This window comes from Merops nubicus, unplaced genomic scaffold (genome assembly GCF_000691845.1).
Source record: "Merops nubicus isolate BGI_N331 unplaced genomic scaffold, ASM69184v1 scaffold11301, whole genome shotgun sequence".
Lineage (NCBI taxonomy): Eukaryota > Metazoa > Chordata > Aves > Coraciiformes > Meropidae > Merops > Merops nubicus.
Genome location: NW_008589039.1, coordinates 66,309 through 93,889, shown reverse-complemented (window position 1 = coordinate 93,889; position 27,581 = coordinate 66,309). Strand labels below are relative to the sequence as shown.

The following is a 27,581-nucleotide window of genomic DNA, read 5'->3' as shown; positions in this document are numbered from 1 at the left end:
CCCCATCCCTGCTCGGTCACAGCAGCCATCCCCTGTTCTGCTCTGACACAAAGGATCTGAAGTGAAACAGGCCTCTCTCTCCAGCCCGCTACCTATAATGCCTTCATTCTGCCCTTTTATTTTTCCACCCATAAACCAGCAGTCAAAAAACACCTTTGAAACAGTCATAAATTACATGAGCGCACACAGGCTTTTCTGAGCACCTCTTGCTTTGGGAGACATGCGGGAGATCTCTGATAGCTTAACTCCTAGTCTTTTAAAATGTTGAAGGAGTGTCTGCAATTGGGTCCACCACCAATGTGGGCAAGGCCCATCAGATCCATAACCAAACCAGCTGCTCAAAGGTACAACTCTAGCACATTACACGAGCAACTGACCCCGATGCTCGATTCGCTCTCATTAGTGACGAGCAAAGAGTTCCACAGTGAAGGTGAGGTTCTGCCCCCCTCCACTTGTCCACAAGAACAACAGCCAGACTATTCATATACTAATGACAAAGTGCACATTAGAGGGCAAAACATAGACAGAGAGATGCTGTGCTGGAGACAGAATCAGGGAGGTAAGGCTTCAGTGACCAGAAAAAGCTGATGAATAGGCTTTACAATCAGGAATCGGAGATAACAAATAAGATAATTACTACAGAGCTGGTTGCAAGGACAGACTTTTTTCACCATCTTCCCTGAAGCACAAAGAGAGAGTAATTTGTTAAAGAGAAACAGTGAGAAATGTTTAGTATCAGCAAACAGTACAAAAAGCTTGGTGAGAAACAGAGGAGACAGCACAGTAGGGCTCTTGTAGTCACTACTGGGACATTCTAGGAAAAACCCAAAGACTGGTCTGACAGTTTAATCAGTTGTACTTGCACAAAGAGAACAGGTCAGTCTCCTACATTTATTCTTCAGAATTTCCACACCATAGTAAAGAATGCCAGGAGGCATTACTGTCACAACTGGCTGTTATCACTAAAGGAGAAGCAAGGCTATCTTCCCTTTTTGTCAAGATGTACGAAGCATTTTATAACTATCAAAGTTCAACCAGTTAACAACATGACAAAAATGTATTCAATAGGTCAAGTGCCTTTAGTTTGTTTAGTTAGGTTTAGATATTCCCTGCCAAGCTGTACCACTCTGTTTCTCCAGCTGCACAGTTAAAAGCATCAATTACTGCACTGTTTCCTCAATATCGCTGATTCTAACCCAGCATCTTCTCCAGTTGTCACTCTTCACAACAATCTGCAATAACATTTCAAGGACAAGACTCTGGGAAGCAAGCAACCTGCAATGTGCCAACTGCCAGGCCAAGCTGTGCCATGCCAAGTACCACCTGCTTTTACAGGACAGCTACAACACGTTTTTCAAAAGAAACCATCACACTTTGCACCAGTCCCATAAGCAAGAGCTACACGTGCCAAAGTACTCAGAGCCACATGATGGTAAATCTGCAGCAAGCCAAGGCCTTATAAGTAAACTATACTCTCACATATTCAGTTCAGTGTCAATTCTAGAAACAGAATGGCTGCTCTTTGTGTTCTCCACCCAAAAAAGGATAGGCCAGACTAAAGATGATTTTAAAGAGTTAACTTGGGTCAGAATTTAGCTTCCCCCACGAAAGGAGCCACAAGTCTTGAAACTGCAGACATGTTACTATACATCTGCATGTTAATATACCTAGCAGAAACATTTAAAGCTGCTCCATTTGAAAAATTAAATACCATTAGTACTTATATCCCCAAATCTAACAATGTGGAGTAGAGGTACCACTCTAAAACCAAACAGCCAGGAAAAAACTTCCCCCTCCTTCTGACTCACTCCCCTTGTCAGAGGGTGGAGCTGGTTACATTGCAGCTGTCTCTGCAGAAGGCCAGGCCCAGTTCCTGTACGCAACTGGCTCTGCTGTGCTACTGCCATGCTACTGCCAACTGTGGCAAGACAGATGCTACAGGTGCGTGGTACTGTCATGCAGTGCAGCCACTGAAGGTCTCCTTACAGCACTTAAAGCTTTCTCATGTCAAGCCATTCCAGAGGGAGGGGAAACAAATGTCAGACATTTAGAGAGTCCAGCCTGCAGAAGCAGCATGGGAGCCGTTGTAGCACTCCCAATAAAAAGCATCACATCAGCAGCCCCAGCTCAAGCGTGTCATTACTTCAATCACATCAGAAGTTTGAGGCTCTCTTGTAAGTCTAGCCTAATGTAAGAGTACAAACAAAAGGATTTTGAGAAGAGCTGCAAGGTAACTCGAAGGCTGACAGGACGTCTGAAGATGTCTACTTACCCACCTTTATTGCTATTTGTTGCACATTTAGTGCATCTCCAATTCACAGTAAAAAATTCTAAACCTAGGCCCATTAGTAGGTAAGAATCTTTTGCATTTGCCTGACAATATTCTGAAAATGTTTTTAAAACCCTCAACACTTCAATCTTTAGCTATTTATCTGCTAATGAGCATAAGAAGTCAACATTAACTGCCTACAGGTGGCATCAATGCTCTGCACTGTAGTCAGCACTAGTGCTGAGAACATGCAAACACACATCCAACTTGCACAGCAAGCACTGCTGAAGGAAGTCAATTTACTCCCCCCATCAGTTACAGCAGTGTCCAACAAATGAATAATTTGGAAAGTATATCTTCCTCACTGTTCCACTAGAAAGAGTACCTGCCCTCCAAATCTCATGTCAGCTAACATATGCTGAAGCATAATTACTAAGGCAGGCCACAAGAAAATGCCCATGCACCCACAACTTGCTAACTCTCCTCAGCTTCTGTCATGACACTGAACTGTCCTGGAAGTTCCCACCCAAAGCTTAGAGAAAATGAGTGCTTGACTCTGAGTTTAACAACAGAATACCTAACATGAGAACCCAAACTTCTAAAAGCAGCTCAGCTGAGCCATGGGATGGGAGGGAATACAAGGTGGCAGATGAGAATGGGCTGCATGAAACAGATCCAAGCAGCAGGAAAAAAAAAAAAAAACAAAAACCACACACCAACAAAAAGACGAAACAAAAAAACAGACAAGGAAGGATTAAAGGTGTTACACACAAAGAGCCAAGCAGGGCGTACTCAGAAATCGGGTCCTCCTGCCACCAGGCTTGAACGTCACTCTCTCAGAAGCACAGTTAAACTTCGCACAGCCTGTGAGAAAACAAGAACAGGAAGAACAGAAAGGAGAGGCAGAGAGACAGAACACCACTACAAGATGTTAGCAACTTGAGGTTGGGAAGGTGAAATGCATTAACGTGACACACAAGAATAAGCTTCAAAGTGTGAACCAGAGATTATGTAGACAACAACCAGAGTGAAGAGACTCCCTCCCTCCAGATGTTAGGCCAAACGTGCAGTGTTACTCGCCAGTATGTAAACCCAGCAATGAGGTTGTAATCTATAGGAAAGCCAAATCCTGGCAAGTGTATCCAATTATAAAATGGTACTGCACAACTCTAGATACAGGGATATGATTCAAGTAGCTCCAAAAATACTTGAAGCAATTTATTAAGAAAACCTGTAGAGAAAAATCTTCCAAAAAGTTCGTTTCCATTTTCTGTCTTTACATCTCAAATTTAAGGAGAAACAACATTAGAACTGATGTATTCAACCAGTCTATGGCAAAGCTTTCCATTCAAGGGAAAAAAAAAATGGAACAAATATGTTCAGAGAAGTAAAGGAATCAAGCTATCATGCCCTTAATGACTGGCAAGCAAAAAAGCCCTTCCTACCAAATAAATCAGAGCTGTGTTTGAGAAATCATTGGATCAAGCAATCCACAACTTCAACAACTTGAGTAAATCATCAAATTTATTTTTCCTACCATTCCATCCTCCTACACTAACTCTTCTTTCCAGGATAATTCTTTAACTCCATTTCAGAACGGGAGCCCTTTTTACCTTTTATTCTTGAAAAATCCATTGACAGAAGCAGACAAAGCAATTTGGAAGTTTAAAAGTCTTCAGAAGTTTCCTACCATTTCAATTATCTGTTAGCATCAAAGCTGCTCAGCCTCTTCCTTACTCTCACTTCACACTTCTGACCTGCCCAATCTCATCTGCCTCCTCATCCTTTCAGCCACTACCTTTCCCCCAGGGTCATCAGAACATTGCTTGCCACCACCATACTGCAATCTTTTGTTCTCCTTTCATTATAGCAGACAGGGCCATGAGCTCTATACTCATCACTTCAACAACCTCACGCTTCACCTATGTGAGAAGGTAAAAAACTAGTTGCAAAAAAACCCCTTACCAGCCTCCAAGCATAGGCTGGAGACTACCAGTCCAGTTTACACTACGTATTAAAAATCAAGCATCATCAAGTTGAATATTTGTTCACAGTAACAAAGGTGCAAGACTCAACACCAATTCCATTTCAAGTCTTACCTTGGCCTGGAGCCGAAAGGCTTGGTACCGAAAGGGCACCATCACTGGTAAAGGCAGAGTAGAGATTTTCACTAGAAGGTGAAGGTTTGAGAGGCTGTAACAAATGGTTCTGCCCAGTCTCTGGCACACTACCAGGAGGATGAAGAGTCTGCTGTGGGGGCAAGACTGATGGTGCACTTTGAGCTGACAGATTTCCTGGAAGAAGAAGGAAGGCATAAAGTCATTCAATGTTTCCCCACATAATTTAAGCTTCTGTTATTGTTCCCAAGGGACAGGAGAAAAAGAGAGGCAACTTTGACTGGAACATTTACTAGGGAGTGAAGTCACTACCAAGTAATGCTCTCACACAGCTCCCCTGTCACATAACAAAACAGAAGTGAGTAGCCAGGGTGACTGGATACAGAAATTGCAGCACGATGTGAAATGTCCAAAGTGAACGTGCAGGAAGCAGTAGCGAGTATTTCTGCTCACACTGCTGGCTCTCCAACATGCTTTACACAATGTCACAGAATTTGAGAGCCATCTGCAATGACCCAGGAAGCATCTGACATCCATGCCATTCAAACAGTAAACAGAACTACTTTTCTGAGTTCTGTTTATTACAAAAAAAGTTTTAGTAAGAAACGAAGCCTTGACAATTGAAACTGTTTCTCAGTTTGTAAGTATAACAAAATTGCAGCTCCCTTACAAAAAAAACAAGCACACAAACAAACCACCAAACCAAAAACACACACTACTTTAACATCCACCAACTGTTACTAATTTTCTGAATTGTAAGGACATTGGCAATAAAGTAGGAAAAAAAAGCAAAATCTGAAGATGACTGAAGAGACCAGCCCCATTCTGCAAAATCAGCTTCAGGAGGCAACAAGAGCAGATTATCTAAAAAAGAAATTTTGAAGTTTCCCCCCAGACTGTAAATTTAGACTTTTCTTCCTAGTCAGAGCCCTATGACTAGATCTCTAAAAAAATACAAGTCACAATTTTAAAACTGCTCTTACAGAACAGTGTTACAGTAACTTTCAGTAAATTGCAGAAGTCACAAGTAAGACTACTAAACAGTAATTTCAAAAATGATCTAGCAATCCACGCAGTAGGGGAACTGAGACACACCCCTCCAAAAACAAAACAAAGACAGATCTAAGAATGAGAATACCTACTCAAAATACTGAGGATGTCTATTTTGAGTGCAGACGATAGTTGTGCATTACAACAGAAGTACACATGGGGAAACACTTCTCAAATTGCAATTAACAGAAAGCCAAGCCTCCTTTTATTCTTGCTTCTATTTCTACAAAGCAGTAGTAACCATTGTTATTTTAAAGGACTTACAGCTGAATTTTTCAAATTTTTGTCAGATTGAATGTGGAGCTGTCAGTATTAGGTGGGAAAGAACAAGTGGAGTCTTACAGAAGAACCATAAGAACCACAGGAACCACTTCTCATTTCTTTCAGTTGAAGTTTATTATTCTAAAAATGCAACCATGTTTTCTTTTACATATGGGTTTTAGGATATCTCACTGCAGTTTGCAGCAGTGCCTTCAAAATACTTGATCTCTTGAAGTGTCTCTCCATAAACTGTGTGAAGGAAGTTGACAAGCAGAGCTAATGGCAAAGAAAGGTTTTCTCCTTCTATGAACATCACCTTTTTCCTGTAGGCTGTGCTATTCTGACTTAAGAGAATTTTCACTTAAAAAAATCTCCTTAACATATTGGCTATCTTACCCGATAGCTGAGGGCTCTTATTGCCCTGGGAGCTGCTACGACTGGACTTGCTGCTTTTTCCTTTAGTAGGTCGTCTCCTCCTTCCTGAAAGGGGTGCAGCTGGGGGAATAATCACTGCAGGTGGGGCCTTTCCCAATTTCATGTACAGTGACTCAATCTCCTGCTTCTGGCGACTCTGCAGCTCCTGGATCTCTTTAAGGTGCCTAACAAATTACAAAAGAGTACGACTTACAAAAACTGTGTGTGTGTGTGTGTGTGTATATATATAGATATAGATATCTTTGCATGCATATAATCCCTCCCCTCCAGTGCTGCTCAAATGGAAGATCAAGTCATTCAGCATTTAAATGCTACAGGAATAGGCAGATCACCCACTTTCCAAGTCTTATGCCTCTGGAAACTTCCACATGTGTACTGCCTTAGTGTTTTTTTCAGAGCAGTTGCATACGTAAGATTTAAAATTGCAGCTGCTCTAAAAAAAACCATTCAACTTTCCATGTAAATAAATTAGTAGGTCAAATTGCTCGACTTCTGAAATCTTTTTTCTTAGATAACAAGGATTCTTCAGGAAAGGAGAAGCATTAGAAAAGCATATTCAAAATGCAGAACTTTGTGTCATTTTCAAATGAGACACTGCTATTACTCTTAACTACTAAACTTCACTGGTGTGCAAAAGCTTCTATACATCTGCAGTCTTACCCACAGCACAGCTATCAAGCTACATATAAACACACACAACAAGGTTACGTGTTAGAAAATCAAGCACAGCAAATCCGTGCATACATTGTTGTTAAAATTGTGTACTACTTTCCCACTTAAGAAGTTTACATCCCCACCAACGCTGACAATGGCTCCCAACACTTAGCAAGGTTGTCTTTTAACAAAGTTTACTTTTGTTCTTTGTGAAGGGTAAAGTATTGGTGAAATTCATATGAAGCATGCTACACAGATTTCATAGATGACCTCAAGGAAACAAGCCTTACTTCTCCCGTAACCGGCGGAGTTCCAGCTTCAAGTCTTCATCTTCAATATCCGACTCATTGTCACTGCTCATGTAGGAAGAGTTGAATGAGTTGCTAAGGCTCTGAACGGGGAGGCTGATCTTCGACCCCAGGGGCTGGAGAGAGTCTGGGCTCCCTGAGCCATCATCCAAATCCTTAGCCATCCCACTTAAGAAGATGGCCTCCGGTTCAGAGGACGGACCGTTCATGTGTGGAGACCGTCTCGACTCCAAATCTTTCTTCGGAGTTGAAGCTGAAGAGGCAACTTGTTCCAAGCCCACAGAGAGAGGAAGAGTCATTGGCTCTTTCTCTGCACAGCTGACCTCATCCTGAGTCTTCGACACCGAAAAGCGCCCCACTTGATCCGTTGTTGTTGTTACCTGAAAGCGCCCAACCTTAGTAGGCTGACCAACATCTACTGGTAATTGCAGCACAGGAACTGTCTGAGGAATGCCATCTACCACATCCAGGGAAGAGTCAGTGACAGCTTCGCTCTTTCGACTGCCCAACTCTTCCGACTGCCCACCTGCTTAACCAGGGTACTCTCTGGGCTACTGCCAGAAAGAGATGAAGAATCAGTGGAGGTCGTTTCAAATTGCACCAGCTTAGTTTCAGGTTTGTCACCCTCTTTCAGCACATCATCTACTGCCACGGATACCTAGAATAGAAATGCAGTCACACAGACTTTAGTTCTTCCTTGACATGACACTTATTTACCTTACTAGCAATACACATCTGAGAGGGGAAAAAAACTTGTTTCTTTGGTATGCCACGAACCAAGCTACTACTTCCCTCCAAGCAACACACTGCCAGAAAAAAATATTACTTCTAGGCAATCCAGAGGATTAACTCCAAAAAACAGACAGTAGATTCAGAGGAGACTGCCTTCACAAACAGTACATAAGTGAACATCCCAGTACTGTTAGCCAAAAAGCAGCAAACATCAAAGACCAAAGCCAAGAGTTACACAGCTAAGGCCTGATGTGATGAAATGCTGTATTCACAGCTCTAGACCTGCATCATCTAGTGTAAAACAGCACCTGCACAAAGCACAGGCTCAACATGGACATTTCCTCCTGACAGAAAAGTCCACCATGAGCCACATCGAGCTGGCACTATGCATGAGCTCCTCAGAGATCCTGTACCAACCACCCCATCCGTTTAACATCTCCTACCTGAAACCGCCCCATCTTGAGGACACTGGCCCCTGCTGTGGTGGCCATGGCACTGCTCTCTCCACCACAGGATGCTGAGGCTAGGGAAAAGGACAGCAGCATTAACAAGAACATGAGCAACAAATAATTTGAACTCCAACCATTTCTTTCTACTTACTTCAAACTCAACTGTCAGTTCACTCCTAACAGGCCTTTGGATTTATGGAACCTGATCTTTTTTTCAGTTTTACCATATAGAATATCAAACCAAAATGCTAAAATGAAGTATTTTTCTCTAAAGTTTCCCTGTACAGTATACTTGCTAAAAGTGGACTTCTAGACAGCAGCAAGAACAGCACACTGATTTCAAACAGAGATGTCAAAAAGCTAAAAAAACCCCCACACAACAAAACCTGAAATTTGTGAACGAAAAAGCTTATTTTAGTTCAATACCCACAGAGACTACCCAAATTTCAGAAATGCTGTGAGCAATTAGTAGAAAAAGGGTAAGCTGAAGAAATGCTATAAACCATGTTTACCCAAAGTAGTCTATCTGAAGCTTTCAGAGCTGGATTCCTAGATGTCAGCTTCTAAATTTGTTGCTGTATGCACTGGCAGTAAAAGGTTACAAGCTGAGAAAAAACACTGTTGTTCAATTGGTTCAATTGGACAGCTTTTCATGTTTATTAAGCAACTTCCCAGTCTGCTTACTTTTACCTTCTGAACCTTAGCAGACAAAACCAAACTCATTTTCTAGCAGACAAAGGAGCTCCACGGTATAGTTCACTGCCAGCATACCAGGATGAGAATATTTTCCTACTGGTTTTATTAGCTTTTGAATGTTTATCACTGAACTCCAGAGGTACATGCAAGCTAAATGATGTTTACTAGAGAGTTCAGAAATAATTATAGTACCACATTAACAATCTCAGAGAAGGAAAATTTTAAGAATTAAAAGAATTAGAGGAATACTGACAGGAAAGTCTCAGACTATTGTGCAACTTGTTTGGTTCCTCCTTGCAAAAACCGAACACATCTAGATTTGAAAGTCATTGATCGCTGAAGACTTCAACTGTTTATCATGCAGTCAAACCTTCAGTTGTTCTAAAGCAGCCAGAAAGGAGTCTGGTTTTTCGACTACTTGTCAAATTTTTAGTAGATTGAGATTCTTTGCAAGTCTTAATTTAGCATTTTGGACAGCTTTGAGTGAGTTACTATGATATGCGCGTATTATTCCCCTTTCCTGGCCTACAGTGGAAACTGTCAGTCTAGTTACTGAAAACTAATACAACCCTTAAGGAATTGCCATTGTATGCCTTGCTAAAAAAAGGCTATCTCCTTACAAATTGCCAGTCTAAAAAACTAGCTAAACTAATCAAGACTGTCTTACCATCCTTCAGAGACTGTGTTGCTGTGGACACCGGCCCGGTAACCGTTGTAGATGCTACTGAGGGCACAGACTACAGGTTCAAGGAGGGAAACAATAAAATTAGAATCCCTCAGCATTTCCATTGAATAGCAACAAATTCACCATACTGCATGTTACATAATCTTTTATTTCCACCCAGGTCAAAGTATGTAAACGAAGTTTTTAACCTCCAAAGCAACCAACATCAGCAAGAGATTTTGCACACTGTACAACCCCCAGGCTGTCAGTAGAATACCTCCTTTTGCTTTGCAGAAGTAATGCATGTGTAGCCACTTCGATATCCCTAAGTCAATCATTACCTTCATTTGGTATTAGAAGGTTATTATTATATAGTCTTTAAAAATTTCAGATCTGCACTTTAAACATCCTTCCCAAATTAAGACTGACATCATCATCTACTGTTTGTTTAGTGCCCTTTCTTTTTATTCCACAGCCACTTTCTTTTCTAGTTTGATGACATTAATGACACCATCAGAAAAGCTGGATTAAGAATTAATACCAAAGCCAGCCTCCAGAAATACCCAATCTATTGCAACATACAGATTTCTCCTATTTCTGTTGACTCAGTCCCACAAACTGGAAGATGACGCTCCAGTTCTATTTTTCCTAAAAAAGACTGGTGTAGTGATATTTGAGTCAGTGACCTAAGAGCACAACCTTGAGAACACCAAGTTTTTAAAAACTACTAAACTGCCAACACTGCAAACGTACACAGGCAGGAGCAGATGTCACGGGAACAGTCTCTGGACTAAGAGTTCTTCTCAGCTTAGCATCCAGATCTTCCAGTGGCTGTTGGGACTGAGAAAGGAAAGAGTAAACAGCTGTCCCAGCTCAGGAGAAAGAGCCATTTTAATAAATAAAATTTAAAGTAGTCAGTACAGCTTCTGTATCGCTATCACAGAATCACTGAATCATTGAGGTTAGAAAAGACCTTTAAGATTGAGTTCAACCATCACACTCCCTTCCTACATGATTACATTTAACACACATAGCACAGTAAGACTGAAAGCAGTTTAAGCAACACATTTGGAGTACAAGCATAACTGGAACTTTTATTTTTCCTGAAGTTATCGTGAAGTGCGCAAAGATGCAGCAAGCCTCAAAGTTCTACATTTTTTTGGTTGGAGGATAATGGAGATAATTTGTGTTATGGATTACCTAAAATCTTGAAGAAAGTAAACTAGGAAAAAAAAATAATCATAGAAAAATTCAAAAATATGTCCCTAATTTCAAACTAGGCATGGATAAGGCAAGGTTTGGGATAACAACTATGTAAAATTTAAAAAAAAAAAAAAAAAAAAAAACAACAAAAAAAAACACATGAAAAAGCACAACCACCAAACTCAAAAACCACAACACAAAGAACACAAGTTCTCTCACAGAGGCTATCTGGACGGATTGCCTTGAAAAGGAGGAAGGGAGAGGGACAGAATCTCTCTGAAGTATGCCTGTTACTTAGATTTCAGCTGTCTGAATTGCCACCTAAGATGTTTTTCAAATTTGGTCAACTGAATTGGAAGGGGAACAGAAGAATTGCCTAAAAATATCTTAAAGATAAGAAAAGTTCAGACTCTATCAGATTTATTAATTAGGGCCATACCCACAAGATACATCTGGAAAAAAGTGTTGACAGATATCACTAAGTTGCAATTCTGACCCTATGGAGTAGAAATTTCCATCTAAACTTTAGCATCATTAACCTTTCCAAGTCTTTTATATTAAAAATCTAGACCTGTGTTTAGAACAGAAGCTGGGGTCATGGTGACATAAAAACATTACCTTCCACTTTCAAGGAACTGAAAGTTAGAGGTATATAGCAGCACAAAGATACTTTCAAATGGTTGCCAGGATAACATTCTTCTCAAGTTGTGGGTTTCAGAAAACTCAATGATAACCCCCCCTAACAACACCGTCCCAATTAAAAAAAATAAAGAACACAGGAAGATACAGACTTCTGAATCTACTCAAAAATCTAAATGCTTAGCAGACAAGTGAGCTAATTTAACTCAATAATACTGTAAAATAGAGAGAACATTTCACTTGAAATACTAGATAATTCTCACCACTTATGCGCACAAGAAGGTATTTGCTCTAAGTAAAGAAAGAGTTGAGATACCAGAAAGATCAGGAAATAAATATTTCCTTCTGGAACAAAAGTACCAAGATGGAGCTTGATAAATTATTCTAAATACACTTTAAAGCAAATAAGGAATAAACAGAACAGGTATTTAAGACTAAGGAACAAAGTGTCCAAAACTGATCTTAAGATGACATGTACTTTGTCTGCAAATTAGGAGTCTGGTGCTAAGGAAAGAAAAAAAAGTTGCATAATGAGCTACTGACAGAAGCAGTAAGGAAGACAAGACTTATCTACTTTAAGGCAAGCTAGTAATTTTCCAGATAGTATTATGCGATAGCAGCAAATGCTCTTAACAGTCAATTAGATTTGATCTAGCTGGTCTCCTCCAATTTTGTCTCTCTCATAGAAAGGCTTCAGAGTTCAAATGAGACGTGAAATTAGGTAAGTTGTTTGCAAAGGATCTATATTTGTGCCTCTTCCATACCACAAATCCTACCAGAAATACCTGAAAAACAGGAAGAAGCCTTTTGCAATGGTACAGTATTTTGAGTCACATAAGTGGCTACAAGTGCTTTGAGTGTGGGGGGAAAAAATATTACTAAGATACCTAGTTCCAAGCAATGACAATAGAAAGTATGAAAATTACATGACCGATCTCAATCAGCTGCCTCCAGGTCCATTTACTACCCTTGCCCATGGTAAGAACACAGATAAGAAATAGACAAGATGAGATTGCAGTTTTGGCACACTAACTTAGGTCCACTAGATTATTTCCATTCTGACCTCTAGGACAAACTATGGAAACTTTAAGAGAGATCCTTAAGAGATCATAAAATAGTGATATTTACTAGGACAACTCGAGAAACTGCTGAATAAAGATAAAGCACCTACATAGAGAGTACAGGATGAAAAAAGATAGAAAAGTTAAAAAGGGACTATTAATGTTATTGCCAACATAAAACTACACAAAAGCAACTAACATGCCCTGATGCTCAACTCTACTCATGCCTTTAGAAACAGGTAATACCATGGTTCTTACATCTGAAAGGCAGAAAGGGAAATACTATTCCAAAGTTATCTTTGAAGATTAGTACCTTAATACATGTAATTCAGTTTTCACGGTTTTAGCTGTAGAACATGAGCCATGACAGATCATTAACCAAAATTGCTTTAGCACAGTTTAAAATTACAGTTTTATAACACTATTTCTTCATATGGCAGTCAGCTTAAATCCTTTGAGAAAAGTTCTCATCATGCTACTGTAAATCCCAAAAAAGGAACAGCTAGTAAAGAACTAAAATAACCTTTAAATTATTTTAAATTCCCTTACACAGATAAAACTTGAATTCAAGAGATGAGACTATTACCAGAGTGCTATGGAGAGGACTTGATCAAGGTTAGCTCAGCCTGCACTAAAATTCTCAGTGGTTAAGAAAACAAGAAATCAGGCCACGATGCTGGTAAGTGTTGTGCAGATTTTCATACTGTATTTATTTTATCATTATTACTTTAAAATTATAGTTAGGCCTTAAGTGAACAATTCCCTTCTATAAAAGGACAGACTCCCAATCTGACTGTAGCTTTATGGACATGTATTCTAAGACTACTCACTGTGGACTTGAGCCACAGGTGAAGAGGTTAATACTATAAGAATCACATGTACACAGGAAACACTAGATTTAAGACAAAATTACTCTGAGCCTTAAGCAAGTACTCACCTGAATAGTTTTAAATATCAAATTGGGGTAATAATTATGTGCCAACCTGAATATAATTCTATGGAAAGTTATCTTTGTGGTTATTTACAAACTTCTTTCAAAAGCAGCACAACTCTATCTCATGGTCTCCTGGCTTTTTTTCAGCTTTTCTTTGCATATTGAAGTGTAGTGTCCCCATGGTACATCACACTACACAGCATTAGAAGATGCATAAAACTGTTTTATCTAAATACACTTCTTTCAATTACAAGGGTGGTGTGTGTCTATTTTTTAAACAGAAGTGAAGACAGATTTAAGCTTTGTGGCCTTGAGCTGACCATCTCTCCAATTTACACACAAAATATACAAGATGACTATTGCAACAAGGGCAGAATCTGAGTAAGGGAGACCACAGTTACGTTTCAACTCATGTTTATGATCAGAAACTTCCAACACCTTTTACAAATCTGAAAGCCTAGTGAAATCAGAGTGTAGCAATCACAAAAAAAATTACACAATAATTTGCAAAGCCATCAATTTTTAAATTTTCATTACCATCTAATTGCAGTATATACTTCTTCCCAAAAGTGCTGTGATTTTATCACTCTACCCTTTTCAAGAATAAAACAGATTCAAGTTTTATGCACACACTTACCTGTGTTACATTTAAAAAAAAAAACTCTAAAATTCAGGTTAACATACTAAATCCCCAAGCCCGAATAATTGGTCCTGTACTTCAGACACTGGGTATAGCAGCATCCCAAAGGGCAAGCTACACATCCAGTCGTGAAGTGACTCTGGCTGCTACGCTTACACAAAACGGGTTATTCAGTCAAAAGAAAAGAAAAACCAAGACATTAATAACATGCAATGGAGAGTTTAATCGAAACATGCTCTTGGAAAGGAAAAGAAGCAGACAAAAATCTGCCAAGTCGTGTAGCACCTGAGTTAGTGAAGGTCCAGGAAAAGGTGGCAGCGGCTCACTGGATGGAGTGCCAGCTGGAAGTTCAGAACCTACAGGTAGCACCTATGGATAACGGAGAGGAAACGCGAGTCCATCAGACAGGGAACAACAGACGGATCAGATACCAAGCTACAGTCAGTCACCTCACACAACAGAAGCCTCAACATTTTTGTCTGTAGAGACTTCGTTCTCGGAGAGTTAGCATAGTGTCTTTAGGGATTTTTGCATCAAAGTTGAGGGAAGTTATTTGTTTGCTTTTGGTTTATTTTTTAATCCAGATTAATTTTAAGCAGGCACAATTTGCATTTTAAACAAGCTGCTGTATCCAGGAGCAAAGTATCTTGGGGTTATTCTTTTCAAGTCTGCCAGAAACGCTACAGTAATTCTTCCAAAAAGCAATTAAGTTTCCAAGAAGCTTAATTTATAAAAGGGTGCAAGAATGCACTCAATCTCCTTACAATGCATCTATGTTAACTGCCCATTAGCAACAGCAAGCTACACGCTTCTGGCCAACTGTTCCAAGCAACATGGCCTGAGAACAAGAACTGTCAGGCCTCAGGATGACTCCACTTGTCGAGAAACAAATTAAGACCTCCCACACCAATCTATTGACCCATAACTTTTTTTGAACATCAAGGGAGTTGATGACCCAGAGAAGATGACTAGGCCATGCAACTGGGTAGAGGGATGTCATTCAGGTTAAAGAGGTTAGAAAGACTGGAAGGGTTAGAAGGAGGCACCAATGCCTCCCCACCAGGTCAGACAGCACATTCCAGTTAGTTATTTCCATTGTTAGGGTAGTGGGAAATTCTAGGAATTAAGTGATCCATTACACAATTTGCAATTCTTATTCTCAGCTGTAATCTTGAGGCTTGACCATGACTTTGAAATCTGAGGACACAGGTACCCTTATGAGTTATGGAGTTGGTCAGCTGACTTCCCTTGTGTGACAGCAAATGCTGCTGAATATACGTCATTGGCCCAAAGTCTATGTTGGTCCTCAACAAGCAGAACCAGTCCTAGCTTGCAGTTGTGTTACCACAGCTTAACTAATGGTTCAAATTGCAGTAATAACTGCCGGGTAAAGATACACACCACAGTTATCTGGGCTCCCAAAAATGTTTCAAGCAGGAACTATGACAAGTTGCATTACCTCAGCTTTTCTGTGCACAGGGAACATGCACACAAGCATTACCTGTTCTGAGGCAAAACCAATTTTTAAGCTGTGGTAAGTTAATAATTTAGTTTATTAACAGGAGGCAAAACATACTTTAAATAAGACAATTCAAAACATATTTAACTGTCTAGGTTAACAGGTTGTCCATAACAAAATAAAATACAGAGTTTAGTAAACCCAAGAAAACTAAAACAGTAAGCTCCTTAAAGCTCAACAACAACAAAGAAAGTGAAACTAAAGTTAAGCTTTGAAAAAAGAAAAACTAATTTATAAGTGAAAACTTCAGAGAGGAGATAGTTTTTCCACCACTGACAATCAAAACCTCCAAACATCTATTACATTTAAACCAAGGCCTATGTAATTACAGGTTTGCAATTAGCAGTCTTCTAATTGCTTCAATTATTCCTGAACCAATACCATTTTTTATTATTTTCTAATCTTTCTTTCCTAATTCTCAACTTCATTTCAATATAAATGAAGGTCTCTGTGCCTACATTTCCTTCCCAGCTTCCTTGGCACGTAGTACCACTCTTCCATGTCAGAAGAGTATGAGGGAAAGATTACCAATGAATGGAGATTCCAGGACTGTCTAAAGAGCAGCACAAAGTGTCAGTGAGTGGCAAATAAGTCAGTATATTACGATTTTTGGTTTTTAAACACTTGAGAGTTTCTTTGACCTATTTCCATTTAACTTTGAAAAGGAAAGGGCTACCAATAGGTAAAATATTGAAAGGCACTGTCTCAACACAGGCAGCCAATTAAAAAATCGACAGTAATTTCACATATTGATCTGTTTGGTTAGCAAGCAGGTAACATCCACAACAGATCCCAAGTTGTTACTCTCAGTCATGACTATTTCTTTATGAAACAATGTTTGTTTGAACAGCACAAACCAGTAAAAAGTGAAGTTTCTTTTCAGATATCCAGGTATCTTTTAAACTTCTCAAAGTTTTGCCTTCACAAATCTAACACTTAGAAGGAAAAGCATATCCAGGCACCAAATAAGCAGAGGGCTTTTAAAAAAGACCAAAAAAAATAACAAAAAAACCCCACAAAAACTTTCAGACACCTTTGGCCTTGCCTTCAAGGAACAGACTAATGATTAGAAGCACAGCTAAGCTATTCTGAATACTTTGTGAAATATCAATTACCTCATCCCATTCTAGGGATCATAAACAAGATAAAAAGCTATTTAAAGCAAGCCTTCCAAATTCTGTTTGGAAAAAAGCAACAACAACAAAAAAAAAAAAAAAAAAAAACAAACCAAAAAAAAACAAAAACAAAAACGCAAACAATCCCCAGTTACTTCAGTCTTTGTAGTTCAGGAGTAGGAAAACTTAACAGCACCACTAGAGAGCTCCCTCAGAGGCACAAGGCAGAATTAGGATTTTTTTCTCCAATATGGACAAAACCCACCCCGTGTATCTTAAGACACATAAAACCAATCAGGGCATAAAACTTCCAGTATTACATTAAATGAAGACACCTCTGCCTGAATAAATACGTTTCTTTATAAAATGGATTCTGCTCAAGAGGGCTGTGTCCACAATACTTGCATATTCACACACACACATTGCGTTTCTTACCGGTACTCTGCTAAGAGGAGGCTTTGAAAGAGAGGTCCCTGGTTTCACCACTGCTGTTGCAATGCTGCTTGATGCTGAAATATAGCTGACTGGGGTGATCACTTGCCCAGGAGTGGCAACCGGTGTCAGCACTGGCAAGCCAGTTGGTCCAAGAGGCAAACTGCTCGGAGGTATACAAGTGCTAACGGATGTCAGGGGCTTAGTTGGTGCAACTGCAGTGGTCGGTATCCCAGGAGTAACTGTAGTTTCCATCACCAATGATGTCTCCAGAGATACTGATGGATGCATTGTTCCCACGTTACCATGTTCACTGAAGAGAGACCGTAGCTTTTCTTCCAGGGTCTTTATATCATCAATACCAGGAGCTTTAGACTGAGCATCAGCATCAGCCTCCAGACAGTGAACATGAGGCTGATTGGGCAACGGAGCTGGCTGAGGCTGGCTGTGTATCAAAGTTTGCTGTACTGCAGGCAAGTTAGTGACTGGTTGCGGTAAGACACCAGGTAATGGAACCTGGGGCAACACGGGTGTTGCGCCTGGAATCTGGGGTAGGACGGGTGTTGATGTAATTCCTGATGGGACAAGTAAAGGATGTATCACTGGCTGAGGGATTGACCCGCATATGCTTGTTGCTACTGAGGATGATAAAGGTGTAGAGATTGGAAGAGATAAGCCAGCTGCACTGCAGAGCTGCGACTTATCCATAGACTGCCCACTCTCAGATAGTGACTGTGGAGCACTTACAACTATTGTCTCTGCCAGACTGGAGATGGAGCCGCTGCTACTAAGCTGAGGAAGCTGCAAAGCCGCATTCTGAGCCAGAGACTGGGCAACAGATGTCTGTGGTGCTGCCACATTACTCACTATCTGAGAAGTAGACTGAGATGTCACAGCTGGTGCAACGACACCAAGACCAGTGACACTAGGAACCTGGGTAGATGGCAGTGCCAGAGATGATGGCGTGCTGATACTGGGGGCAATGTCTCCAGTTACTGGTTGAGCAGGCTGGGATGTGGTAGCTAAGGAGAAAGAAGCAGGGGCGCTCACGCTGGAAGCGACACCAGTCGTTTGCTGTCCAGACTGTGAGGCTGGAGGTGGAGAAAGAGAGCTTGTCACACTCATGCTCGGTGCAACTCCAACAGCTGCACTTTCTGAAGGCAAAGTGACAGATCCTGGAAGAGAAACACCTGTGCTGGAGGAAACAGACACTGAAGAAGCAGCCACAGATGCAGGAGGTGCACCACTGCCTGCCATGGTGGAAAGTGCGGGTGGAAACAGTGGCATTGTTTGATTGAACACCGGAGGAGCTGTACTAGGTCCTTCTGTCATTTGAGCGTGCCCCATCTCAGAAAAAGCTTGCTGCAAGCTCAGTGACGATGCCGAGTGGGAGAGATTCATTCCAGGACCATGTAGTGGAGATGCAGCCACTGGAGAAACAGAAAAATGTCAGTCCACCTGTAAAGTTCATTATGGTATTATTGCCTATTGCTAGACCAAGTTCACATTTACTTCTCAGCATAATATTTTTAAAAAAAAATTATAAATTCAGGCTTACATCATTTTAATAGAATTTGGGTTTCAGAGTCCTGCAAAGAGCTCATCAGCATTTTTTGCACCTGAGAATCCTGCACAGTATCACCCAAATTATAATCACTTCTTACCTGCACAGGCAGTGTCTTACTTCCCCAAGTACTTTAAGAGGTCTTTAGCAACAGTTTAACAAACTTCACGGTTTTGAGGAACACATCTTAGCCATCAGATTTTAAGAGTTTAGATAACATACCTATCTCTGGAGTTTCTTTTCCTCCAGGAACAGCAGATGGGAAAAAGCCCTGTTCTTTTAACCGACTCTCAGGGACAGGGCTAACAATAAACCGTCTTCCTGCAGAATGGACAACTTGGGTAAAGGAGCTAGGAGGAACACCTAAAGAGAAAGAAGTTTAATGTTTAGTGAAATATTGTTGTAGCTAAATAAATCATCTGCAATATGGAATGTGCACTCCATACAAAATAAAAACTTGGCTGCACCCATCCGCTGAAACAGAAAAAGGTAACTTCAAAAAAGTCACAAAAGACTTACCTATTCTTTGTGGCATGGAAGATGTAGGATCTGGCTGTTTGAACTCTAATTTCTGTAAAGTAAGATAAAATTTAAAGTTCTATTCTGAAACAGAAACCCACAACAGTTCTTAAAATGCTAGCTTACTGAAACATGGGCATTTAAGCTAAGCAGTACCTTGGACCCAAGCACCATTACTGAACTAGTGGAATTCTGCCCAGATAAATTTCAACTACACTGCTTTTAGAGATTCTCAGCTTAGTGATATCAATATAACTAATTGATCTTAATACTTCTGTTAATAGGCAGTCCAGCTGATTTCCTTCAACATTCCACAGACAGATGGATGTTTCAGACTAGTTCTGTGTGGAAATAAGGCAGAGATTTCAGAAAACATCCCCACTTCTTATTCCAGCAACCAGTTTCAAAACCTGTGTTTACTAACAGTCATCAACCTCTTAGGCAGCTCACTGGATAGAGAGTCTGAGTTCAGGCTCTCTGTTTACGGAACAGAACAGGGCTGTGGATTTTAGTGTCCTACCTCACAATAACCTCAAATTCAACAAGCCTCAGCATTTAAGATTTTTTTTTTAGCAGACTGCTAGGAGATTCAGCCGCTTCAGAAATGTTAGAACACATCAAAGAGCAAGAGATCTACATTGTTTAGCTTTCTAAATTAATTTTAGACTCTCACTCTAATATGAAGCTTTCTCTGTTTATCTCCTCATTTGATTAGGAAGCTTTGACATTTCTCAAGAAATAAATTTCCAGTTTCTCACTAGTTCTACTCAGAAAAATCATACCACCCAAAATGGAAAATACAAATAGCTATGGTAATCTGTCCTTTACATACCTGCGACTCTGGAAAGAAACCATCATCTTTTGTCTGCATGCTCTCCAAACCCTGATCACCTTCTGGCTCCACGCTTACATCCTCACTTAGCATTTCATCTGCTTTCTCAATAATCTCTCGTACCTGCTCTACAAATGAGTCTCTCTCGGTTGCTAAAATAAACTCATTCTGCACCTGTAAAGAGAAGAAAGTAACAATAATCTTCCATAAGTTATTTCAAAACAATATATTGAATGACCATAATTTACACTTGATGTTACTGTTTCTTCACCATTCTTAATGCACAGGATAAAGACAGTGACACCTTAGAGGAAAACAACTGTTTCCATAATCAGCAGAGAATATTTGCCCTAGTTTAGTCTCTGCTATGGAACAATATTCAATCTCACTTCTTCAAACTGTCACCTTAATCTTTGCTTAGCACAGTGAAATTAAGATTCCCAGCCAGGCTGGGCACAGGTGCCCAAGAAGCTGGCAAAAGATGCTGCTTTTTGTCATCCCCACTCACTTCAGTAACACTAAAACTATCCCGGTTTCATTCAGATTGTAGCATTCCAAGAATATGCATTTAAACTTTAAAAAATAAGAAGGAAAGGAAGTTCTATTCCATGCTAAACAGTACACTCATTTAAACATTTCTACTGGGCAAGTCCTTTTCTAAGCTTGAGCATTATACATTGAGGTTTTCTACATTGAGGAGAGATTTTTTTCTGTTGAGAAAACAAAAAGCAGCAGTCATTACTAACTTTCAGAAACCAGAAAGTGATTCCTACTCCTGTCTTTAAAAGGGCAGAAGCTTGCCATCTCATTTGAGAACAGCAGCAAAAAAATTCAAGGCTTAAGCCTAAGTTTTAAAGCTCTAGCAGCGTTCACTCTTTGAAGAGTCAGCAGAATTTGTTTAACCCAATGCTTTCAGAAAGTTGTCTGCAGTTTTCAAAACATTAGGTAGCAAAAAAAAAGGTAGATTTACTTGATGAAACATGCAATTTTAAGACAAAAACTGACACAGATTTTCATGTGAACTGAGCATGCAGTATTAACCATCCATTTGGTATACCACTCTGTGCCCAGAGTTTGTTTGTGCTTGTGTACCAATAAGGGGAGCGCACACCATGCTACATGAAAGTGCGATTATGAAACACAAATGAGAAAATAAGGCTGCTTATACAACCACTGTGATGAAGACTGGATTAAATTCTTCATCTCTGAAATGCATCTTACCATAATTGAAGCTATTTCCTCAGGGTTGTCACCATCCAAATCAAATTTGAAAGTAACCATTTTCCGATTGTGTGTCTCCAGCTGGCATTCCACTACCCGATCACCTTTATTTGAAACCTGAAGCAGAGAAAACAATAGCTTAAAACAAAACCATGATAAACTAAGACACATGCTTTAAAGCTCAGACAAGCCAATGGTATTGGTCTGATACAAACATTCTCCCTTCCAGCCTAATAAATGGTGCCACACAGAGCGTCATGTTTTCTGATGATACATCAAATATTTGGGAATGGTCTGTGGAATCACTGGTGGCTAAGCAAGTAAATTTTGACTTATCTAATGCTCCAAAAAGCTCTTAATACACAACCTTTGGAACGCAAACTCCAGAAGCAGAAGAAATACACTGGATAGCTTGTGTACTTGGGGCAGTTCATGGGTGCACAGAAGAAGACCCATATTCCTCAAAAGGAAACTAAATATTTTCAAGCTCAAAAAAGGCATCATCCATACCAAACTCGAACCAAAGTTAAAAGTACTCACATTTAGAATTCTCAGTTTCGGCCTAGCAGTCTTCTCATGGCGAGAGCGACTGCGGACAGACCTCCGCATATGACGTTTAGTAGCCCTCCCTTCATGCCTTCCACCAGAAGTTGGAACATTCTCATTGCCATCACTCAATCCTGAAGCAACATCAGAATGTGCACTGAAAATAAAAAAAAGCAACTTTACGTCACTATCCATGCACTCCATAACTGCAACAATACAGTCTACCCTGCTCCACGGTATTCTCTTGTGGATAGCAGTAGGTGTGTGTTAGTCGCAGTGCAGGGGAGAAGAATCCTGCCCACACTTAGGGTTGTTTAAATAGCAATTCTAACAGTAAGCACTTAGCTACACCTCTCCCGCAAGCTGAGTTGTAGAAATACATCTTCTGAATATGTTTTCAAGCTATTTGGAGTCTGTTTAATTCTGTTTAAGTGCCAAAGGACAGAAAAACATTGCTTATGATCCATTTCACATAACACAAAACAGGGATCAGTAGTTAAATTACTATACACAATCCTATTTACTCCCTTCATACCCCATTGTAAGTCAAGGCTTACTCCACCTCTCATAAGCTTATTTTTCCTCTACAAGTAAGAGTATATTTCATCACATCCTCATGAACACCCCTTAGTGAAAAGATACCTAAAGATCATCCAAGGAAGAATAACCTAACACAGGACATTGAAATTCAGTCTGGTGAAAAGAAAACAATGCTTACCTATCCATAGAGGAAACCAAAGGGGTAGGCTGAGCAGGCTGTGTTGCTGGAAGAGTCTCTGAAGAAGCAGTCTGTGAGACTCCCTGAGTACCCTACGAATAGAATCGTACATCAAGAACACTCTCAGAGAGCACCATTCCTTTACAAGCCTGTAGTCTCCCCTGATTCCCCCCCAGTCAGCTGTAAAGCTAAAAGCACTGCCTTCTTAGAACTTCAAACAGCTGGCATCTGGACAGCTATAATTTACAAAAGATTCTAGAGCAAACTGCAGCAAATCAAATGATCACGTAGGGAGGTGCGGGGAGAGGAAATCAGCCATTCTTCCTACTGCTACATGTCACTACAGTTTGCCATGCAGCCAGACTTACTAACAGAATGTGCAAAAGGCCAGCCAATGCAGAACAGGCAGACGATTCAGATTCTCCCCAGTGAGAATTAACACTGTGGGGAACAGGCCTAACAACAGGTTCTCAAAGTCTGTCAGTTGCAGTTTGTCTTGGATATGGCAAAAAATGTTCTACAGTACTAGCAAGAAGTGAAGTGTTAACAGGTGTTTGCCTGCAAGATGCACACTCACTTCCCAACAGAACAGCCAGTGGCAACAAGGTCCCCACACTGGCTTGACATTCTGCATAAGAAAAAGGTCATTCGAACTGAACTCATTTCCAACTGAAGCCAAGCACAGAAGGGATTAGTTCCTCAAACACACGCCACTGCATAATTCAAGGGCCCTAAATGTACTGTTACATCATACTCAACATACTTACCTCCAAAACTGCCTGCTGAGAGGAGGCAGATGAGGCCTGTTGTGCTAAACTCACTGTAGGCTGGGGCACTTGAACCTGTCCTCCTAGGCTGCCCACGGGAACCAAAACGTTCTGCTCCACGTACGGCTGAGCGCCAGGAGCCAGATAGCCCGGCTGGGCCACCGCATCTGTGGGCAAGGGAGGGGACAGGACGGCAGAAGGAATGCTCACAGAGGGCACAGCAGAGGAAGGGGCAACGTTCGAGTCCCCTGGGTATTGAGGTGGCAGCCGAGATGGGAAGCCCTGTAACAGAAATGAGGAAGTCAAGTTAGTGAATGTCAGAGCTAATGAGGAAAAAAAAAAAGTAACAGTTTCAGGGGGCATGTTCCAACTTTCTGTATTTGTTCAAGTGTTCCCTGAATCTTCACAGAGAAGCAGAGCAAACTGCTCATGTAGCCAAAGCTCAGTTTGCAAGGCACCGTGTTTGAACAAGCAAATTCCCACTCAAGTCTTTAGCAACACAGTCTTCACCTCCTAACTCTCACAGTTGCCTATTTGGCTTAATAGTTTAAGGCCTAAGACTTGAAATTAGTTTGAGGAATTTTTCTGAGCAGTATTTGTTCAGCCTGAAATGTTAACACAACTGCTGCTGATTCTCAAAGACTAGCAATAAATAATGCTCTTGTGTTCTTCCTGTCCTCTCACGATGAGCTGAGTCGGGAACCAAGGGACAAGCCTACACTCAGTTTTTATTCTACAGCACTCCTTATAAACCCAGAGGAGATATTTCTACACTTACACAATTTTTGTTCTAGAATAACAATCATATGCTGAGTCATTACTTTTGTCACTATTCAGATTGCCATTTTCACAGTGATCGCACAAAATGGCTGAAGCAGTCTGTGCCCACCAGGATATTTCATACCTAGCATCTGGTACTTATGTGATATTCAAGGTCCAAATTGTTTGACTTATTTCTAGAAAACCCACATCTCTCCATCCCCATCCCTTCCCAGACTTGGAATGAAATACTGACGATGCCAAAATGCACTGCCATTGATTTTCTTTCCAACACACTTCTTCCATTTTTAAAAATATATTTTTTTGGCTTTTCCCCCTCCCCGCCCCAAGTTGACAGATCTCTTTGATATATAGCTGTCCTCTTCCACACAATGGTTAAGCCCTGCACTATGACCCTGTCATTTTAGACAAATTCCTTTGCCAAATATGAAAAGCTCAAAACACCAGGGTGTCCAATGGGCTTTTTAACTTTCAGCTCTCCTTATAATGTTCCTTTCCCACACAACAGAATACATCTAGGCAGCTTTGAGGCTCTCTCATGAGAAGTGAGTTGGCATGGGCACACTGTTCAGATCCGGCACCTCCGAGGAACGGGTAAATTGTGGAGAGGAGCTCTGCTGGCTTGCAACAATACCTGGTAAATAGCATCTCCAGCAGGAAGAGAAGCTTCAGCAGCTTGTCCAATGCTGACTGGCAATCCCACGGACTGGACAGCCGGCTGCAGGAGAACCTGGCTGGGCAACTGAGCTACAGGCTGCATCAGTGGGGGAAGCTGGCTAGGGACAGCGGTTGGTCCTACAGGGACAGCAGTTGCTGCAGCAGACGTTGCCAATGTGAGCAATGGCTGATTCATGCCAGCTGCCATTGAAATGGGCAGTGACTGGAAACCTGGCTGAGCCACTGACACATGAGGAGCTGCTACAGGCAACTGAGAGACTGAGAACTGGGGAACCATGGAAGTTGGCAAGGGCTGTCCCATAGGTAGGAAATGAGAGCCGATGGGGACTGATGGGGCAACTGAAGGCTGAGGGAGAGAAGGTGCTGCAACAGGTAATTGAGGCTCGCCTTGGATGATCGACACTGGTTGGGAAACAGGAAGCTGGGGAGGTAAAGAGAAATAGAGATAGATTTTTTTTTTTAAAGCAGGGTTGCAGAAAGCAGAGTTTTTATACATTAGTCAAAGAAAGAATTATTCAAGTTACAGCACTCTGTTAAGGTGGGCGCAGAGCACAGTTGGCATAGTGGCTAGGAAGTTGGCTGGAGTTCCAAAAGGTCCTCACTTCACAACACTTCCCTTGAAGAACTCAACAGGCTCTTGAAACAGACACCCGCAGCAAACGGTGAAAGAGCAACATCTGAATACCCTGAAGCACTTACTTGTACATAAATAAAGCTGAATTCTCCTCAACTCTGCCCCCAGAGCCAAGCCTGCCTTCTTACAGGAAAGAAGTGCAAATCTTTCAACAAATCCGTCAGCTTTGGCTATGGGGGCTAAAGCCAAGGAGAATGAAAAGCCACTGTGCCAGCATTCAGGAAAATGGCAGGGGATATGTCAATTAAAGCCAGCAAACAATGCAACTGGAAAGGCAGTTTAGATGAACGAGCAACAAAACAACAATTTTACAAACAAAAATCAAGGCTTGCATGTTCAAGATAGAGCTACGAGCCAAAATGAAGTAATACTCAGTAACAGAAGCTTCTTGACCAGGGAGTGAAGAAGAGATGAATAAGATGACAGGGTGAAGAAGGCAGTCCTTGCAGTTTACTACCTGAATAAGTGAATGTTTTACATGCATAATGGTGCAGAAGACAGTGTATGGGAAGCAGAGAAATGAAAAGTTCCTGAAAGTTCATACATGATGTACCACTCATCAATATGCCTCATGATATTTTTGAGAATTTAAAGATCTTTGCACAGGGAAGTGCTACCCCTCTCTCAATTACAACTACCACATGTGAAATAATTTTATTTACCTGTGTCCCAGCTGCTGCCTGAGGCATTGGCATAATCTGTGAAGTTTGAGTTTGAGAGACAGTTTGTGTGGGAGGGGCACCAGCAGAAACTGATGGCTGCTGCAGCTGGTATTGTCCAGGCTGTTGGGAAGAGGCTGGCTGCTGTGCATTCTGTAGTAGGGAAAAGAGGCAGAAGCTATTTTTGTCCCCCCACGGAAGTTTTTCCACAGAAGCATATCCTCTTTAAATTTTACTTTTCAGTCCCTCATAAGGAACATCAATGGTTCTTCTGAATATACTAAGCCAATTAAGCTTTAGCAATTACTTATTTGCATTACTATCACAACTCCATTATCAGCACCAAATCTTGCCACAAGAATTATTTCACCTGTGAAAACAAGAACGAAGATTCTATAAAGGAAGAAAAGGCAGCTATGAGAAGAGGATGTTGCAGAAGATAGTATTTCCAGTTAAAGAAGTTAAGAAGCCATGAGAATGAAGTCTGCCTGTTTAGACAGTCTAGCTTTACAAATCCTGACATGACTCCCCTTGAACGGGGCCACTACTGCAAGCTCAGGTGAAAGTTGGGGAAGACAGACACATGAAAACAAGTGTTAATGTGATTCTAAAAACATATTTCAAAAGACTGATGAAATAACTCTCACAGAACGTTAGACTGGGTGAGAACCAGGGCATTCCTTTGCTTTTGTCCAAAACTATGGGTTGAAAAGGGGGAGAGAGGTGGTCAACTAGAGTCACCAGAATCCTACAGTAAAGCTATTTTAGTCCTGGGATTAGGAACTGTCATCTTACCTGCTGAGTGTGCTGGGTAGGCTGGGATGGCACTGATGCACTGCTTGAGGCTGGCTGGCCTTGTACCTGTGTCTGGAGGAGTAAAAAAAGACAGATAAACAGCTTAAAATCCCTACGGTTTCTGCAGCAGGCAGTTGAAATAATTTCTACCTGGAATGATCTGGTTGGAACAGGTTTCTAGCTGTCCTTTTGGACAGGCAGTCATTTTTGGCCAAATTACACTACAACAACCAGAATAAATCAGAGTAACCTGGAAAAGTACTCAACTCCATTTTAAGTCTTCCAAAACAAGCAATAGGCCTTTGCAACCCATGTGCCCCTGAACATGAGACAGACCAGCCTACCAGCTTCTTCTTCCACTGACGATGCTTTAAGAGCAGGATGCCTTGGAATGGTAACTGGAAATAGAGGCATTAAGTTTTACCTTTACATGTGTTCTAAACACAGTTAGGTGGGGAGGATAAAAGGAGGCTAGAAGGAAATAAAACTGTTAAAAAAAATCCAAAGATATATAGAATTCTGGACAAGTAACAAAGTACTTAGTACATGTACATGTCATGAGTTCCCCTTCAGAAGCATGTAAAAATACAAGCTAGAAATCATTTCCAGACTCACTACCATTCAAAGGCTACCGAGAACTGCATATGGAAAAATAATAGGTGTTCACGTTCTAGCTAAGACACAGTTTTC

The 27,581-nt window shown here is 40.9% G+C and overlaps 1 protein-coding gene across 1 annotated transcript in view; it reads right to left on the bottom strand.

Moving 5' to 3' along the window:
- The window catches only part of WNK1 (WNK lysine deficient protein kinase 1), a gene marked incomplete at its 5' end in the record, with an annotated part of 99,873 nt that overhangs the window by 5,990 nt on the left and 66,302 nt on the right, over window positions 1-27,581 (bottom strand). Inside the window, 20 exons of the mRNA XM_008949455.1 lie at window positions 4,369-4,563; window positions 6,094-6,296; window positions 7,077-7,551; window positions 7,590-7,752; window positions 8,270-8,349; window positions 9,639-9,708; window positions 10,389-10,475; window positions 14,398-14,481; window positions 17,182-18,608; window positions 18,965-19,105; window positions 19,262-19,313; window positions 20,094-20,267; window positions 21,315-21,431; window positions 21,855-22,017; window positions 22,579-22,670; window positions 23,156-23,206; window positions 23,346-23,627; window positions 24,760-25,224; window positions 26,100-26,249; window positions 26,892-26,963. Coding sequence (XP_008947703.1) covers window positions 4,369-4,563; window positions 6,094-6,296; window positions 7,077-7,551; window positions 7,590-7,752; window positions 8,270-8,349; window positions 9,639-9,708; window positions 10,389-10,475; window positions 14,398-14,481; window positions 17,182-18,608; window positions 18,965-19,105; window positions 19,262-19,313; window positions 20,094-20,267; window positions 21,315-21,431; window positions 21,855-22,017; window positions 22,579-22,670; window positions 23,156-23,206; window positions 23,346-23,627; window positions 24,760-25,224; window positions 26,100-26,249; window positions 26,892-26,963 — 4,543 coding nt within the window. The remainder of the gene's footprint in view (window positions 1-4,368; window positions 4,564-6,093; window positions 6,297-7,076; window positions 7,552-7,589; window positions 7,753-8,269; window positions 8,350-9,638; window positions 9,709-10,388; window positions 10,476-14,397; window positions 14,482-17,181; window positions 18,609-18,964; window positions 19,106-19,261; window positions 19,314-20,093; window positions 20,268-21,314; window positions 21,432-21,854; window positions 22,018-22,578; window positions 22,671-23,155; window positions 23,207-23,345; window positions 23,628-24,759; window positions 25,225-26,099; window positions 26,250-26,891; window positions 26,964-27,581) is intronic.